Source organism: Orbicella faveolata, unplaced genomic scaffold (assembly GCF_042242905.1).
Source record: "Orbicella faveolata isolate gen_17 unplaced genomic scaffold, um_ofav_v1 contig_24, whole genome shotgun sequence".
Classification (NCBI taxonomy): Eukaryota; Metazoa; Cnidaria; class Anthozoa; order Scleractinia; family Merulinidae; genus Orbicella; species Orbicella faveolata.
Window position 1 is genome coordinate 24,154,941 of NW_028301552.1, and position 20,162 is coordinate 24,175,102.

The 20,162-nt window shown below is 38.7% G+C and overlaps 1 protein-coding gene across 2 annotated transcripts in view; it reads right to left on the reverse strand.

Moving 5' to 3' along the window:
• Positions 1 to 20,162, reverse strand: part of LOC110054340 (tRNA (32-2'-O)-methyltransferase regulator THADA-like) — a 653,734-nt gene that overhangs the window by 116,743 nt on the left and 516,829 nt on the right. For both annotated transcript variants that reach the window (XM_089292979.1, XM_089292980.1), the window contains 2 exons: positions 16,117 to 16,625; positions 5,142 to 5,225 (listed from right to left, as the gene is read on the reverse strand). In XM_089292979.1, coding sequence (XP_089149105.1) covers positions 5,142 to 5,225; positions 16,117 to 16,625 — 593 coding nt within the window. The remainder of the gene's footprint in view (positions 1 to 5,141; positions 5,226 to 16,116; positions 16,626 to 20,162) is intronic.

Genomic DNA, 20,162 nt, shown 5'->3' on the forward strand with positions numbered 1-20,162 from the left:
TGTATGCCAAGGGTGCATTTGACGCCCCGTGCTTTTTAACTTATATCTAAACAATCTACCTTTCTCATTTCAAAACACTTTGTCCAACCCCTTTGATTCATCAAATGGTACAAAACTTAATTCTCTGTTATATGTTGCTGATCTCATTATTTTATCAAGATCCAAAACAGGATTACAAAATTGTTTAGAAACACTATCTTCATATTGCCATTCTTGGATGTTAGGCATTAATGTAAAAAAGACTAAGATTATGATATTCCAAAAACGTGCCAGAAAGTCTAATAACTGTAACTTTTTCATAGATACTGATAATATCAAGATTGTTCACAATTATACATTTTTAGGAACTTGAATCCCATCAACAGGTAATTTCAACTGAGCACTTGATCACTTGAAAGAAAAAGCCATGCACGCACTTTACAGTGTTAGAAGGCACACAGACTTTAGTGGATTAAAACCAAACCTAGCGTCAAAAATATGCCACACTATAATTCCCCCCATTCTTACTGATAATGATGAAGCTTGGGGCCTCTATACCAAGCAAGACTTTAAGACCTGGTATAGTTCCCCGATAGAAAAAGTTCTGCTACAATTTTGCAAATGTTATTTAGAAACAAATAATAAGGCTTCTAACTTGGCGAGTACCGGTAGAGCTGAACTTGGTCGATTTCCTCTCATTATTAATATCAATTAACACATTAACTATATTCTATGTCTCAAAAACAAAGATGACGAATCTCTATTGAAACAAATATTCCTAATGTCTGCAGATCTCCACTCAGTTGGAAAGAGAAGTTTTTACTCTAATCTAATGAATATAGTTGACTTTTAATCTAAATAATTTTAATCTTGACACTTTAGATGAAAATAAGATCTCTCGTTACAATAATCTTATGAAACAAAAGTATATTTCCTACTGGGAGAATGCTGTACAACACTCTAACAAGCTAGAATTTTACAACATTTTTAAGAATCAATATAAAACTTCCCACTATCTTGATCATACAAGTGAACAAACTGAAAGGAAAGCTCTGGTAAAATTAAGAATGGATAATCACAAACCGATGATCGAGATAGGCAGATATGAACAAATCCCTCATGAACAAAGAATATGCCCAGTATGCATGTCAACTAATCTTGTAGACAAAATTCACTTTCTCTTTCACTGCCTGAAATACTCAACATTGAGAGGAACCTTTTTTAATCACATTTACTTACAACTGCCTAATGTTTGACAAACCAACATTACAGAAACTATCAAAATATTAATAAATTCAACTAATTATTTAGTTAATCTACCATTGATTAAATTTATATCATCGTGTTTTGTATTACATGATAGGTTAATATCATCAAATCAAAATTCTTCAGCTTAATTGTATTCGTTATTTTCCACTTCATTATTGTTTTAGAATAAGCTTTTGCAACAACAAATCACTATGGTCATGCAAATAAAGCTACTGTTGTTGTTGCTGTTGACTTGACATCCCAGTTTGTGTAGAATTGTTTTAACCAGGACATTCAATATAGACTAAGGGCAACAAAAGAAAAGCCACTAAATGGAAGGCAAACAGTAAGACCTAAACAGAAGATCAAAGTGCTACTCCTCCTCATCCTACTCCTCCTATGCCAGTTGAAAAAGAAGATGCAGATGGAGTGTACAATGATCACCTGACAGGGAAAGAATGGCAGAACTTGTTTGGCGACAGCGATGATGAATAATTTACTGGATTTCAGTGCGCAGGTTCCCTGCTTGCTTCAAAAACAGCTCCTTTAGGAGCCACCAAATTGAGGAAATAACACAAAATCGAGTTTTGTCTTTTCCTAGAGACAATCAGTCCAACGTTTGTTATTTATACATCGGCAAAACAAAAAGATCGTTTAACACCAGAAGAAAAGAACATATCAGAAATCGGCAGGTCTAAACTACAGATCATATTCCACAGGTCAGAGTACAGGTCACTGTGCTACAGATAAATAAACAGCACCAAGATTCAGTCTCGTAGCCCTAATTAGCCCTAGCACTCTGTGAAAATGTTCTTTTAGATCAAGGGGAAACTTTTGGCATGGTTATTCATCAGTAGGGTAGGGATTTCTACTCTTGACCAGTGGAATGTGACCTGTGTTTTAGACCCAGCAATCAGAAATACAAACCAATCTGTTAAAGGTTCTAACATTGCAAAACATGCATGGACTTTTGGTCATGTAATTGACTTTGACAACCCCTGAATTATTGACAAAAAAAACCATTGCACCAGAAAGACACCTGAATCATAGCTAAAACTGTTGAGGCTGACAACAACTCATATCCACTCCTGAGACAAGATATCAATCTTTTAAACAAACCTCAATTTTAGCACTTTTAACATTCTTCCAAACATTCTTTATAAGGGCATTTTTAATTTATGCAAATTATTCTATATTCCAATTTTTAACGTTTCATTTTATCACAAATTTTAACCCTCAAATACAGTAGACTGGCTGTCGAAAGCTTATGTTTTTTCAAAATTTTTACCAAAGAATGGCATATTGAATTTTTTCATGATCAATCCTGGTAATGGATCCTCAATACTTTTATAGCTGCAATAGTTTCTATTTCTCTAAGTATGAGACTATTGGTATAACTGCCTTTTAAGTAAGCATCGTAACTTATATCAACCACAGGTATTTTATTAGCAAGATTTTGTCCTATATTGGAAAACAATGTACCAAATGTATTTGCAATTGTGTAGAAATCACCATCCTTAGAATTATTGCATAAAATTGTGTTGGATAATTATTGTTATCACCGCAGAACTGTAGTTTTCTATCTTTAAGCAGATTTGACATTATGTGGACATTATGTGAACTACAGAGTAGAAACTTTGTAACCCAGATGTGAGCACATGGTTTTGGTCGTGTAGAATTTTTGCTTTGTAAACAACTGGCTGGACTTGTGGAATAAATTATGGTAAAAAAAATACAAATATTGTTGAGTTGAAGTATCAGCAACAATTATCCTTTGTTTGTTTTTTTTGGTGAGAATACATTGTTTACACATGTAAAGCTTTTTTATAAGAAATAGGTGATTAAATGAGATCAAGTTACCTTGAGAATCTGTGGTCTTTTTGATGACCACATATATCAAGGGGATAGTTATCCATTGGGGAAGAGAAACTATCATGCAAAATTGACTTCCAGTTGATGTGTAAAATTTGCATGTCTGTGTCATCTGTGGTCACTCATGAGCATGCATCTTCATATTGCCAACATTTCTTTGTTACTTTCATTACTAAATTATCTAATGGATAGAAATACCATACAAAACCTGTTCTGGTCTGCACTTTCAATCAAAGGAGGAGAGAGTAAGTTAATTTATTTTAAAATGAAGTTGATTTGGTCTCATTGATAGTCCTGGGCTGTATTGTCTTTTTTCCCATTAATTTTATAGTGGGTCAGTGTATTGTCAAAACTCTTTATGGTGCACCATTTGTTTCAAATTACATCAAGATAGAAAAGGTAGAGATGGGGCAGAAATGGAAACCTAGAGCTGGAAAACCAGCAATTTTTGGGTGGTTAAGATACATTGTAAACCTTGGAGCCTAGGGAGAAAGCAAATAGGAAGAAGAGATATTGACAGCTGCCATGAGGCAATTTAGGTGAGATAAGACCATTTCTGTGTAATTTATGGAGCTTTATGTGCAGGCTGTTGGGCCAGTGAGTCACCTCCCTTTTATTTCTCTTTAGAGGAAGCAAACCACCAGAAACTAAATTGTTTTCTACATGTAGAATTTAGAGCAATTTTCGAAGCATTCTCGTACATTGTCTTATAAACAGCTAAAAGTGTAATGCAATCACCAACAGCATAATGTCATTTATTAATCGTATTCAACGTCTGAGCAGCCTGACAGTAAACTGATATCAAGGTAGAATTCATTTCACCAAAATAATAAATAGACATCGATAGATTTAGCCAAGCCTAAAGCGGAGCTCCCAATTGCAATAATTAACCATAAAGGAAAAAGAGGACTTTTTTCTTGTATCAGAAACTCAAAAAATAATCAATTGGGAGCAGGTAATTGTTCAGTGTGTGGCTTCACTATTTTTTTCAGTGAAATTTTAACAAACTATTCTGAATAAGCGTACCCAAGATTGTAGAAATTACTAAGAGACGATTGTGCAACGAATAGGTTGGAAGAAAAGTCAACAACATGCCAGGGGTTAATTTGTGCCCAAATTTTGACTTTGCATGTACTCCCTCCTTCTCCCCCAGAGTGATAACCAGACTTGAGCCCTTGATCCCATGAAAAACCAGTACCCTGTCAGCGGTCAACTTCAAAAAACACTCAACCTCGATGAGCTCTTAACCTGAGCCCATGATATGGTCATGTGATACTGGTCAGTGGATACTGTGTCAGCTGTCAATTAATCATAACATGGATGTTCAATATCAAAGAGGTACCTATGGTAATGGTGCTACTCTCTGGACAGATGGATGTATGGATAGTCACATGACAACCAAAATTTTTTAGATAGATTGGTTACATAATTTTCTAAGGTAGGAGGCTCCACTTGCACACCTTCAGCGCACAGGAGCTCCGTTATCAAGGTAGAAAACGTTTTGTTACAGTATTAAATTGATATAAAGGTAGAGTTTATTAGAATTAAATTCATCTATATCATCGAGGTAGAAAACTTACATCACGGTGGAATTTCTTCCGTCACAGCACCATTCGTCACCACACAAAAAAAAATTGACATTTTTCAGCAAACCTTTAGTCAACAAAATATATTTGACTTTGTCCCACGCTTGTGTCATGTTGATCAGTTCACTTTTCACATTTCATTACCATGCTTGCAATTCACCACCTTTATTCACTTATCACTACTCATGGTGACTTCGACAGTGTTTTAACCTACAATGTAGCAGTATGCAGGATGCCTGTCACATATCAATGCAGTTAAATGACCATGCTCTCCATGAGTTCTCATAGCTAATAGATAGGGCACCTGCCCTAAGTTCAGGAGGTCATGAGTTTGATTCATGCCTGGGACTCAGATTTTTCCTTCGTCCAACACTCATGTCATATTGATCAATTCACCTTTCATGTTTCATAACCTTAAAATTCACCATCTTTATTCAGTTATCAATATTTACCCACCTCAGAATATGAAACTTGATCTCCTGAAGAAAGCATCCAGGGGAAGGACATAACATCTGTAAGTCTGTACAGAACTTGAAACACCTGAAAAATAATGAACATGGCTAAGTAACAACACATTGAAGCAAGTTTTAACATTCCTTACATCTAGCTTCCAGACAACCAGAGGATATACATTTAAGTGCAATAGTAGGAAAATAGTCAAAGTTACCAAGCTCTGTTTTTCTTTTTCTGCTAAGCTTAAGTGAAACAAATAATGTATGCTGAGAGAATCAATCAAAAAAACAAAAATTAATTTGTATAATCATGGGAGATTTTAACATAGATCTTTAACATAGAAGGTAGACTCCTACCACCACTAATAGTTAATTAATATTCTGGGATCATACTTTTTCAAGCCCCATAAAAACTTTTCTGATGTCATTGTTTAGCAGCCATTGAAACTTCCTGGGCCAGCTCACAAGTGACATCACAATGGCTGGCATCATCCAGAGAGTGGATCTTATTTGCATGTTGGTACTCACCCCTCCTGGTTTTACAAATTTTCATTGGATGTGGATGTGGTGCTGTGAAGTAGTTGGTAGCCAGGAATATGAGAGGCTATGGGTTCAAATTTACTTTTTACTTACTTTTCTTCTTATTAACCCTTAAATCGGCAACCATACGTATACAGTGACCACTGAAGCCCAGGGCCCTCTTGTCATCATGACAATGGACCCCAGGGACCCATATATAGAAAACTTACCTAGAGGACCTTTCTTCCCATTGTGGGATAGTTTCTGAATAGTAAAAAGCAATTTATTCTTCGCTTTGTGTTCAGTGGCATTTTAATATGGCGGCAAAGTATTTATCTGCTGAAGAAGTGCTGAGAAGAGCCCTAAATGGCAATTCTGATGGGGACTATTCTGATGAAAGAGAAGCAGAAATTTCAGAAGAGGATAAAAAAAATGGCAGATCAGAACTTTAGGAAGGTCAAGAAAGTGAAACCAATGACATGCTTTCTGACAAAGAAAGTTGTGAAGAACCTGATAGTGTTTTTTTTATACTGAGTTTTAGATTTCATACGTAATCTACATGTGTTTACAAGTGTTTGCTAACAGAGAATTATGTAGCGTGAGAGAAAACTGATTGTATGCTAGCTTTATCCCAAAAGCTCATGTTTTAGCTAACTATTATTGTGAAACAATAAGGCTGACCTGTTTGTTTGTCTACATTGCCAGTACTGTTCTTTTTATGCTTTTCTGAAGTGCATGGAAGGCATGTTCCTGGCTATTTTTAATTCAAAAGAAAGCAAATTTCAAACATTGCCCCAAGAAATGTCATTTTCATTTATCTAATTGGAAAGTCCTGGGTCTGGTAACCATGAAAGAAGTCCTATTCAGCCAGAAGGACAAGCTAGAAGGTGAAGAGGAAGAGGTGGACAGAGAGGACCTAGGAGAGGAGCAAGACCTGGTCCAGAAAGACGTCATCATGACCTAGTTGAGCCACACATTGACTGGTCTGACCAATATACTCCAACACATATCCCTGACTTTAGAAAGCCACATTCAGGTCCAACATAAAGATTTCTAGATATGAACACTGCTTGTGAAGAAGTTTTTTTTGATTTGCTGTTCGCCAATGATATATGGGAGCTATTGGTTCAAGAGACCAATACGTTTTATCAACAGCAAAAGGAAGCTGACCCTAACAAACATAAAAGACCATGGGCTCCTGTTACAAGAGAGGAAATGGAAGCCTTCATTGGCATCATTATTCTGATGGGAATAGTCAAGTTGTCTTATTTCAAAATGTACTGGAGCCAGGATAAACTAATCCATCAGGAAAGTATTGCCAGCATGTCTCAAACAAGATTCCTTTAAATATGCAGATCTTTTCATTTAGCTGACATTGCAGTAGCTATCAAGAGCAGTGCTGATGGATTTGACAAGATCTATCATTATTCTCAGAAATATTTGAGATAAAAATAGACTGGAAAAGAATATTGCCATTGATGAGACAATGGTACCCCACAAGGGCAAGTTGGCATTCAAGCAGTACACAAAAAGCAGGGCAACTAAGCAGGGTATAACGTTGTGGGTCCTGAGTGAGGCAACATCTGGCTATGTTTACAGATTTCAAGTTTATCTTGGAAAGAACATGGGCAACAATCCGAAAAACACTCAGCTAGAAGAGTGGTACGAGATCTGACCATGACAGAAACTGGCAAAAGTCACTACATGGATAATTTTTACACTGACCCACACTTCTTCCTTGAGCTCTCTGGCAAGAAGAACTTGCATGTGGAACTGTATGCCAAAAAAGAAAACAGTTTTCTAAAGATTTGATTATCAGCACACAACTGCAAAATGAAATGGTTCATGGAGACTATTTGTGGAGAGCCTATAGGAGATTAGAAACAACAGCCTGGAATGACCGAAGGGTTGTTTATCATTTACCGACTATTCATACTCCAGATCTTGATGGTCAATCTGCCACTATCAAGAGAAAGTCAGCTCATGATGTAAATGCTGACATTAATTTTCCTTCAGCTCAACTTGACCATTAAAAAAAATATATGGGTTGAGTAGACCTTGCTGACCAGCTCATCAGGACATTCAGTGTGATTAGAAAATCCTGAAAATCCTGCAAGAAGTTGTTTGGCTATGACCCAGAAGTGTGTCTCCTGGACTCCTTTATTATTATTAAGAAATTGAAGCCCAGCAACGCAGAATTTCTAATTTATCACAAGGAAGTGACACAACAGCTCATTTCCAGAGGGTCATTTCATGGAAAGACTGGTTGCCCACCAATTTAACCACTAGCTGAAGTTGATTCTAAGAGGCTGGATGGAGCATACCATGAAATTGCAGACACTGATACAAGGAGGGACTGTGTTGTTTGCTCCAAGAGAGTCCAGATGAGATGGGAGTTACTGGTACAAGTCTACCATTAGTGTCAGATAGGATTGCCAAGGAAAAACGATGAAGACTTTCCCTTACAATCAAAACGAGGGGGAAGAACCTTGAAGTCTTTCCCTTACAATCACATGTACATGTAAGCTTAAATGCGACTTGTGTCCTGGTGTTACATTGGTCAATCATACAGGGTGCTACTTCCATTGAACAGCATTGAATTGGTTTCGAGCTAAAAAATTGGTCTGCAATGCATACTTGTTGGCTTATGCTTACTTTAATTCCATTCAGTTGAAGATTGTTTTAAATGTAAGTATCTGGGGGTTGAATTACTACAAGTGAGAAGGCAATCACTGTAAAGATAAAAGTGTAGAAATAGGTGAATTATGCAACAGACTTTTTTGGATTTCTGGTATTAACATAGACAAGTCGTTACAACTTTTAAGTGGGAAATTTACTGCAAAATATGGTTTACTTACTTACTTTATCCTCTGATAACAATTAGCTTCCCATCTTCAAGGGCACAAAAATGTTTTTTTTCTTTTAATCGTCACAATTTAAGTCAGTCATTTTGTGATAAAAATTAACATTTTGGCCTGTAGGCAATTTTAAAGCCCCCATTCGATTTGCGTTTATGAAAATCTTTTTGCTTGCCCAAAGGGAAATTCACTTTGGCTTGCAAAATTTCATAATTTAGGCTCAGCCTGTACCTCTCAATACTACCATCAATGCTAAGTTCTGCCTGCACTAGTTACTCATGTGCTGATTTCTAATGTTTCATTGAATGAAAAGCAGAACAAGCATAAAAACCTAACGCAAGTACAACACATTTAAGGACGTTCGTACCCAAAATGTTCTCACATACAGATTTTTTTTAAACTTGCCATGCAGAAAGGTAACGATCTCCTTTTGCCAAAAAGCCAAAAAAATGGGGGGTTACTGATTTCGTTCTGGAGAGAACATGCCTGGAAGAACACCCTAAATCTGAAAAAAAACAGGCTTTGTTAGCAAATAAGGCCACAGTGTCTGTAAGGCCAAAAATATTGCAATTAGATCATTGAAGTGAAATATTCTCTGCCAAATATTGTTTAAGTGGACCTATTAAGTGAATTTAGTCAACTGGTGAGGTTCACTAAAGAACAAGTTTGCATTTAGTGACCGTGGTTTCATGTGCCTTGCAGCTGCAAGATGGCAGGATTCGATGTCCTGTGGACAGAAGTCTTTTTTTAACTTCCCACATCGAGTTTTTGTTCATTTTTGGACAATAGGGAGATAATCGTAAATAAAATCTGTTTCTGGAAAGGAAAGTAGGGGTCACCGAATATCCAAGATCATTAAATCCAAGCAAAGCTATAGCAATGGCCATCTGCCCTATCATTGTTCATTTTATTACTTAGTGCGTGCTCATGCATGACGTGGCATGTGAATTTGTGTGCGCAGTAAGGATGCGCAGAAACAATTAGAGTGAAAATCCTTGAATAAAGCGTCATAAGCATCATGTATTCCAAAATTGTCCTTGAACAAGTGATCAGGCATCCTTGACTTTGACGAAATTGACGTGATGGCCAATACTGAACTGGTGTAGTTCAATTGATGTTTACCATTCAGTGTGTGGTGCAACCTGAACTGATAGTTCAAACCGAGAAATACTGGCTTGTGAAATACTTGTGAAATACTATTGAGATACTGCCTTGTGAAAGCTTGCATGGTGCAACCCACAACGAATTTCAAGCCAATGAATGTGGGCTTGCAAAAGCGTATTAACTTCAGTGCAAACTGCAGATGCCAAGTCCGGATATGATGGCTTGAGTGAGCAAAACAACTCCTGAATCACGGAGAAAACTTGCTCAGCAACACCTAAATGAAATAACCAAGAATAAATAAGGCATCTCGTAAGTTTTTCTCAAGGACAATGCAGTTAATTTCCAATAACAAAGCAGCATGACACAGCAATTGAAAAATGGAAAGTAACTTACCTTGAAAACTGCAATTAAATCCAGAGAAAAAGCAGGGCAAAGAATCCAAAAGAAGTTCTGACAACACTGTTGTGTTAGTCGTTGTAGCCTGGGTTCTAATTGGACTGTGAGTAACATTTCATTGCTCGTATATGAAGTACATAGATTGACCTCATGCTTGGAAACCATGTACTGAGCACAACCCAAGCTGAATTGTGTACCTGTTATTCCATGGTTTCTCCGTTTTGTTTGCTTGCTGTACTGAATTAAACACAACTAGAACATGGTGACCCCAACGTGTGAACAAAGCTTTTGAGGGAAGTCAATGCTTCCTCAGTGCTACAGACAATCAAAAGGACTTCAGCACCATCTCAATTCGATCTTCAATCAGATCACCTGCACCATAACATGGTGTTCTGTGGAAGAGACTCTCTGTAAGACTCTTCAGCAAAAGACACTTAGAACACTTCAGGCAAGTGTTTGTTGACAAATTTGCTTCAGTTGTGACTTTTCGTATTGCATCAAAGAAACTTTTGCATCTTCAATAACCAAATATTAAGTGTGTTATGTAACATTTGGAAATGGCCATGGCTGAAAGCAATTATGTTCCGCAAACAAAGGTCGACTGGACCTCCAGCAATGCTTCCTTGCGATTCAAATTGTGGAGAAAAGAGGTGGAGAGGGTCCTAGGCAGACCTCTACATTCCAGGTCAGACAGAGTAAAGATCAATTATGTTTATATATGGGCCAGTGCTCATGTATGTGCAGATGTGAAGCTGTGGAAGCCACCATGAAAAAGTTAGAAGACTCCAGTGAGGTGCATGTTGATGCCTCATACACACATGACCCATCCCTAAAGTCACAAGGGAATGGATTAAAGAAAAAGCAGTTTAAAGTGCCCATGAAGTAAAAAATAATTGCTACTTATTTGAAAGGCTTTTCAAAGTAAAGAAGAATGGCAATTCCCTTTTTGGAACATCTTTTTTCGTTCTAGAGATATTTACGTTTTTGTATTATGCAAATGAGGAAAGTGATGACGTCATAGGTGGTTCCACTTGAACAGTAGAACACTGAATCAAGAATATCTCAAGAAATATTGGAGCAGTGTTCTTTAAACTTGGCAAAAGAAACAGAATGACACCTTCTGTGTTGTTGCCATGGCAACACTTTTGGCTCCAGCCTCTTTCTGTGAAAAACCAAATATGCCAGTTTGCAACCCTTTGAAAAGGGACAGAGGGTCTTGCTCGGAACACACGTGATTCCGATATTGTCTTAACTCTCCCCATTAGATTGTTGGGAGTGGATGATCCCTGTTTAAGATAAAATCTGGTAATGTTAGTTTTAATTAAAACAGGACCAGTGGTTTAAATGTCGTTATGGCGTCTGCACGATGGGTGTCATTTTGTTTCTTTTGTGATGTACATTTCTGGTGCCAAGTTTAAAGAACACTACTGAAATATTTCTAGAGATATTCTTGATTGAGTGTTGAACTGTTTTACTGGAACCACCTATGACGTCATCAATTATGATACAAAAACGTGAATATCTCTAAAACGAAAAAAGGTATTCCAAAAAGGAAAACATCATTCTTCTTTACTTTGAAAAGCCTTTCAAATCAGCAGCAATTATTTTTTACTTCATAGGTTCTTTAAACCTAAGCCAAATACAGACAGCTAGACAGATGGAAAGAAATCCTGTGTCTGGTGTGAGGAAGATGTTCATTCTCGTGACAAGTGCCCAGCTAATGGTGCAACCTGTAAATTCTGCAGCAAGCAAGGACATTTTGAGTGGGCATGCCTCAAGAGAAAAGGGACATACAAAGACAAGAAGTCCAAACACCAACATGCTGTAGACATTGAATCTGATTTGGAAAGCAGTGAACATGATGACTTTGACCTAAGTGCTGTGTCAATCCACTCCGCTAAAAATCATGAGTCACGTGAGGTGTTTGCTCCTGTGAGATTACAGGCAAGGTTCACACCGGTGCTATGGTATCCTCCATGCTTCCAAAGATCGAGCGGTCCAAGAAAGACCTGAAGCCCAGTGATGCTATCATCCACGGTATGTCTAGTGCAGATCTTCAGAACTGTGGAACTGTGGATATTAAGGTCACCTGTATAACATCCTGTCATGGCAAGGTTCTACATCACCAAACAGGCACGTGCTTTCATTTTTGGTCTTGAATTCTGCAAAGAGTTCAAACTTGTGTCTATCGCACCTGTGTGCATACAGCAAAACATATCCATGGAGCCCAACCAAGTAGAGGCTGTACACATCACCAGCAGCTGACTATCTTGATCTTAAAAATTAGTGGAAGGAGCAGTTACCATTTGGCAGGGCAACAGGTGATCCTCTGGAGGACCTGAAGCAGATCTTCCCAGAGACCTCTGATGGCCAGGTCGGTCTCTTTGAAGACAAGGTGAGCCTCAAACTCACACCAAATGCAAAACCAATTTAGCTACCTTCATGTGCTGTACCACAAAGCATAATGCCACAGCTAAAGAAGGAGCTAAACAAGATGGAGCAGGAAGGAATCATTACAGCTTGTCCAGAAACTACCAACTGGGTACACAATCTGGTAACTGCTGTCAAAGAGAATGGAACCTTATGTCTGTGCCTCAATCCAAGAAATCTAAACAAGTACCTGATCTGTAATGTTCACTACACTGCATCCTGGGAGCATGTTCAACATAGATTCAGGGATGGTCAGGATTTCTCCACACTGGATGCCAAGAGCGGGTACTGGACCAAACAACTCGATGAGCAGAGCCAGCTTCTTACTGTGTTGAACACACCATTCAAAAAGTACTGCTTCATGCGCTTACCCTTTGGATCGTCAGTATCATCTGAAATCTTCTGCAAGCACATGGATCGAGTCCTAACTAGCATTCCTAGGACATTCCCATGTGCAGATGATGTCAAAGTACAAGCACGACAGAAGAGCACCACGATATCCACCTATTGGAAACAGTACAGAAAGCTCGCCAAGTGGGCCTTAAGTTCAACCCAGAAAAGTGTTTCATCAAGAAACAGGAAATTGAGTACTTCGGACGTGTGATCACTCTGCAAGGTATCCAACCTTGTCCAAAGAAGGTGAAAGCCATCACCACGCTTGCTGCTCTATCTGACAAGCAAGAGCTGCAAAGCTTACTTGTGACAGTGAACTTTATGTCTACATTCACCCCCAATTTGACAAAGAAAATGTATCTCATGCGCAGTTTGCTGAAACGTGACGTACATTTTGTATGGACCAGTGATGTGCAGAAAGAACTGGACACCATCAAGCAAGACATCGCCAATGCTGTTAAGCTCATTCACTATGATCCAAGCAAGCCAACAGTCATTGAGACAGATGCATCCTTGAAAGGGCTTGGTGCAGTCCTGATTGAAGATGGCAAACCTGTGCGCTTTCTCAGCAAAGCACTTACACCTCCTGAAGCTAACTATTCTAACATAGAGCAAGAACTGTTGGCTGTCTTGTGTGCTTGGGAAAAGCTGCACAGATACACATTTAGGAGGAAAATCACTGTGCATACTGACCACGAGCCCCTACAGTCAATCTTTAAAAAACCAATCAGCTTGGCTCCAGCCCGATTGCAGAGAATGTTGTTGCGTCTCTCTAAATATGACATTCAAGTGAAGTACATGGGATCTAAGAGGGTGCTAATCGCTGACACTCTCTCTCATCTCATTAAACCAGGCAGTGCCAGAGAGATTCCTCGTCTAGACATCAACATTGCACAAGTCCCAAAAGTAGAGACGACAAAACTCAAATCCTTACAAGAAGAGACAAAAGCAGACTCCACTTTGGCTGCATTAACAGATCTCATCATCACTGGTTGGCCAGATAACATGGAAGATTTACCAGAGCATCTGCATCCATATTGGTGCTTCCGATATGAATTGACAATCCTTGACAAATTTGTCATGATGGGGAACAGAGTTGTCATTCCTTCAGGTATGAGACCTGGAACCCTTGATCGTCTGCATGACGCACATCAAGGTCTTAACTCAGTGCTCCAACATGCAAGATGCACTGTGTATTAGCCAAAGCTACAGGATGACATCACGGAGATTGTCCAAAAGTGCAGTGGTTGATTTTCCAAAAGTGCAATGGAAATTCTGAGCATGGATTTGGTGGACTTCCAGGGCCAGCATGCCCTGGTCACATTCGACTACTTCTCTGGTTTTCTCACCTATGACATCCTTGACGGTGAGACAACCGACACTGTCACAAAAGTGCTGACCAACATCTTCAGGAAAACTGGACTTGCCAAGAAGATCATCTCTGACAATGGCCCATGCTTCAGATCTGACAAATTCCGGTGCTTTTGTGATCAGCTTGACATTGGGCATATTACATCAAGCCCATACTACCATCAAACTAGTGGTCGAACAGATCCTAAAGAAAAGCACAAGTGACATTGATATTACCAAAGCCCTGACAACATATCTTGACACTCCAGTCAGTGACACCTTATGATTGCCTGCTGAACTATTCCTCAACAGACAAATAAACACCTGTCTCAGCATGGCCATGACACCAGTTCCATTGACTGATCAGCAGAAGACTCACCTCAGTGACAAACGCTCAGCACATTTGAAGCCATCAAAGCAGGACAGCAACATCTACCTGCCCAATCAACCCATCTGGCTTACTGATGACAATTTAGATGAGTGGAAACCAGGATACATCGAGTCCAAAGATACCTCACCAGATTCATACTGGATCATCAACGACAAGAGCAACAGATGGCTTAGACGAAACAAGCATGACATCAAACCTCATTATACCAGTATTGCACAGAAGCGACCCCTGTCACAGGTTCCTACAAGATGTCCAGCAAACCTGTCAAATGATTTTCCAGCAGCAATTGCTCTAATACCACCACTGTCATCAATTCCAGAAGTGCATGAGCCACCGTTTTCAGTAAGCCCTTCAGCAGACACACCATCCACTATGGAAAAATCATCACTTGCTAATAGCAGTACGGAAAAGACAGAGCAGAAGATGACCAACAATGACATGACCAGAGCCGAACCAGTAGAATCGACACCAGTGCTGACAAGGTTGCGTTCTGGATGTGTTACCAAACCACCTAGAAATCCAGACTTTGTATATGACAGTGTTTAAATTTTAAGGACTGTGATATCTGGCTGATTAGGAACACCATGATGTTTTCAAGTTGATATTTAAAGACGATGTGCCATTGTTAGCATATTAATAGTTTGATTCTAAAATAATCTCAAAAGGGGACATGTTAGTCATTGTAGCCTGGGTTCTGATTGGACCATCAGTGACAGTTCATTGCTCATACATGAAGTACATAGATCAACCTCGCACTCGGGAGCCATGTACTGAACACAACCTAAGTTGAATTGTGTACCTATTATTCCATGGTTTCTTTGTTTTATGTTTGCTTGCTGCACTGAATTAAACACAACTAAAACAAACACAATATGACTAGGTCTAGCAATGACTAGGCACAACAAAGGTAGCAATGGCCACCTTTACTTGAAAACAGTCACACGAAATACTAGTATCCAGTGTACTTATCAGACTACTCATGCTCACAAAGATCTGTCACATGACATCATATTTGCAAACCTTCAAGATATGCACCGACTATATGGGATTATGCAATATCGCATTATCCCACAAAAACGTACTCTGTTGACCGTGTAGAAATGATCCACGAATAGGAAACATTGCCACTGAGATAAATCAGTTGGTGAATACATATTTACTGACTTGGGTGCAAGCGACTGCGAACATTTTATATACTGGTCAGCGGATTTAGAAAAAGTTAACAGGAATCGAAGGAAGGAAGGTGTGCCATGTTCGATCTATACCTACATCTCGGATTAATGACTATGTCATTATCTGAGTTGTATCCGAGTTGTAAGGATGGTATATGTTAAGATTGGTAGTAAAACAGTGAGAAAGACATATTCAATCACTAACAAAAACTGGCTGGAAAAAGATTTCCAGTTCCAGCAAGAGAACAAATGACTTTCCACATGCCAGTTAGATGCTCCACCAATGTGCTACACTCTAATAAATACTTATGGCAGCTGGGCTCATTAGTTATGAAGTACTCCTATTTTTTTTCAAATATCAATTACCTTTACTAAACATTCTGTATGATGCTCCACTTTCACTGCTAATGTAAACAGTTGGCTTTTTAATTTTTCTTCAAGTGTCTCAAATATCCAAGAATCTGCACTGTTGCTTGATGTATCCTGCTCAACTATAGCTTTACTACTCAAGCTGGTGTGCTTCTCAGAAGGTAAGCGAGAGACAATAAATTCAAGAACAGCCAATCGCACTTCACGTTCTGAGGACTGCAATAGAGCTTGGATCACCTCAAAACAATTCACAGTGGTTTCCAAAATTTCTTTGGAACCCTGGAAATCAGATGGAATCTGTTTGAAAATTGTTAGATGGGATTGGCTGGTTAGGGAAGATGGCAAGTCTTCACAAGCTCTGAGAAAAGACTTTGCTAGTGTTCTTTTGAGAAACACATCTCCAATGAGATTAGAAGGTTCTTGTTTGGTAATAATTTCTTGAATTGTAACACTGTTAAACCACTGCTTCAGGGTGTGCAAACCACTCTTTGCCACATCAGGCATATCTGAAAGAAAGAAACATTACACTGTTAACCATTTAAGTCATTCCTTGCTTTAATGACTATACAGCACTGTTCCAAGTATAGCCTGATTCAGTAGAAGTGTTTGGTCAATTTTAACGTGACATTACTGAGCAACATTACATCAGGTCTGCAAGTAAAACTTCCAGACAATTTCGCTTAGGGAAAATGTAAGTGAGGCAATCTCAGATAATGTAAAGTTCAATGTAAAGCACTGACACATGGTAGTCACAGGCCCCCAATCCTGCTCACTCCTAGTTTGTATCAACTAGGAATTGACACTTTTAGATTTTCCCCTTATTCATGTAAAAAATGTTCCAAGTGCAGTTTTTCAACATGTGAAAGTGTAGCTAGAGTGAGTTACAGCAGTTAGTTGGGGAAGAAATAACTCATTTGCTTGGTCAGTCAGTCATTTGATGGGTTGTAAACAATTCTTTGGCGGTAATTCTGCTAACTAAGGTATTTCATCAGAGGGTTGACCATTGTGAACTGAATGGGTGGCAAAGCAATAAACTGATCTTTTGCATTTGGAGTCTAACAAGTGCTCCCAAATCAAAGACTATTGTACACAACAAAGGTGGCTGTATAATTTGATCCATCAATAAATTTGACAGCAACTTTTAACCGAAACTTTGCCAAAAATCATGTGTGAGGGTATCATGCTCAAGAAGATGGTGTTTTTCTTCTCCAAATTATATGTTTGCATTGATTTATTTTTTTGGATTTTCACAAATATGTTTTCCATAAAGTTGCAGTGCAATATAAACAATTTAAAAGCTAAATATCTTGTTAAATCAAATATCCAAATGTATTGATGCTCTTTTTGGACCTTTATTGCTTTATCATATGAGCCATGCAGTTAACAAACACTCAGTTTTCTCCATGTGAAATAAAAAAAATATATAAAACCTCTGAAAAAAAAGAACCTATTCAGCCTGAATTGTGAAAAATTACCCTAACATATAAGAACCTGTTCAGCCTGACCTTGAAAATTCTAGGTTCTCATAAGCTGGTTTTCACCGTAATACGCTGAAGCAGACAACATGACAATTTCAAAGAAAAGGTTGTTGTTATTCATCGTGGTAGATGCAATAATAAAGTGTATCATCGTTTGTCACACTATGTAGCCACTTTAGATGTAGATCATGACGTTTCGACTGCTTAATGCTAGTCTTCTTCAGGCGATAAGGTCGACTGATTGCACGGTATCATTTATATCACAAAGGTCGGCTGTGATTGGTGCATTTCAATCCTCCTATTGTTTCATTCTTCCGATGAGTAGCTGTTCCCTCAGTGGTCCGCTGTTGTACCATTCTCCTGTTGTGTTTTTTGATCATGAGCATCCATGCTTCAGGAATTTCAATTCCACTATCCCTGTTGATGTTATTAGGGTGAAGTCTTATGTAAATAGCTTCCTTGACCCACTTTAGATGTAGATCGCGACGTTTCGACTGCTTACTGCTAGTCTTCTTCACGCGATAAGGTTGACAGAATGGACACATATCAGAGACGGTTTATAATAAGATCACACCCCGACACAAACAACCACCTAGGATCTATGGTTTGCCGAAGATCCACAAGGCTGACACACCGCTTAGGCCAATTGTGTCGTGTGTCAACACCTTAGCATACGACCTGTCTGCTTTCTTGGCTAACGTAGTATCTCCTCTTGCAAGTAACTCGAACTTCACAGTGAAAAACTCAACTGACTTTGTCTCCACCATCGCCAGTGAAGAGATCCAGGACCACAAGATCACAACACCTCGGTCACACTTAGTGCAACCAAAGGACACCATCAACCCGGCTAAACAAGATGGTGTTGTCTATAGGATTCCCTGTGAGTGCGGCAAAGTCTACATCAGAGAAACAGGGAGACCTATTCAGGAGAGGATCAAAGAACATGACAGGCACATATGACTCACCCGTACCCAGACCTCCGCCGTTTCTGAACACACCCACAAGACCGGCCACTACCCTATCTGGAGTGAGGTCAAGTTTATTGATCAAGATCCTCACTGGTACACACGTAGGGTCAAGGAAGCTATTCACATAAGACTTCACCCTAATAACATCAACAGGGATAGTGGAATTGAAATTCCTGAAGCATGGATGCCCATGATCAAAAATACACAACAGGAGAACGGTACAACAGCAGACCACGGAGAGAACAGCTACTCGTTGGAACAATGGAACAATAGGAGGATCGAAATGCACCAATCACAGCCGACCTTTGTGATATAAATGATACCGTGCAATCAGTCGACCTTATCGCCTGAAGAAGACTAGCAGTAAGCAGTCGAAACGTCGTGATCTACATCTAAAGTGACTACATCGTGTGACAAACGATAATACACTTTATTAAAGTGACAATTTCACTTTTTAACTTCGTAACTTGATGCTTTTTTCCTTGAGTAGGTATGCAATTTAATCCAGCCTTTGTTTTCTTCAAAACACACAGAGGATGCTGTTTTTTTGCTGCTCAAGATAAATACAAGAAAGTTAAATATCTATTCAAAATATGGGGATTTCCCAACTGGAATTTTCCTTGGTTTTTAAGCCCTTGTAAGTGACCACTCAGAGTCTTTAGCATATAAATCAACACTTGAATGAAACTGCACACTGTGCTAATGGTTCTTGACCAGTTAAAAATTGAACGTAAAGTTTAGCCATGTCTATATCAGATATAAAGACACTCATGAAACAAGAATTTCTTTTGTTTATTAATGAGTTTCTGAAGCTCTCGTCAGCGACCACCCTCTATTGCTTTACCATGCAGTTGCTTATAAGAACTCATTCTTGTAGGCGACCAGCTCTAATTACGATCACTTTTTCCAATTTCCATGGTGGTAGCTTAGTAGAGCTTCGACTGTAGTTGTTAACTTCTTCTAGTTTGTCACATTTTCTTTCTCTGGAAAAAAACAACAGTAACTGTATCCTATATAACAATGATACATAATTTCTCCTCAGTTCAAAGAGAGGAAAGGATTAGGAATCTGGTAAACAAGATCAGAAAAAGTGGAAGCAAGGATGGGATACAGAAATCTCATGTGGCTTGTGTCCAAGTGGCAAAGAAAACAGTGAAGCAACGAAAGATGTTTTCTTCCCCGAAGAAGTGTCAAAGTTTGGTGCCATAGACGATATGTGTTTACATTTGGGTAACTACGCACAGGAAAGGATAACAGTATTTACCGACACTGATGGAAAAACATGTCCTTTTCAAGAATATCTAAAATCCCAGGGCCTTTATGCAAGCAGATTTCATGTTTACTTGATGTCGACATCCACAGGAAACGAAGCGGAAAGGTCACAGATTGGCGATTCCCAAGATGAAGTGTGCAGAAATCTGTCAGGAAATGTGAATATTTTGCTTTTGCAAATACTTTCATGTCAGCTCTAATCAAATTGAACCTGTTTGATATTTTCATGACTCAATGTGCAACTATGGCAAACTTTACATTTCTTGCTGCCTTTCACCCCCAGTTGGTCATGGAGTCCAAAAAATAATTGTCATGTCATTTGGGC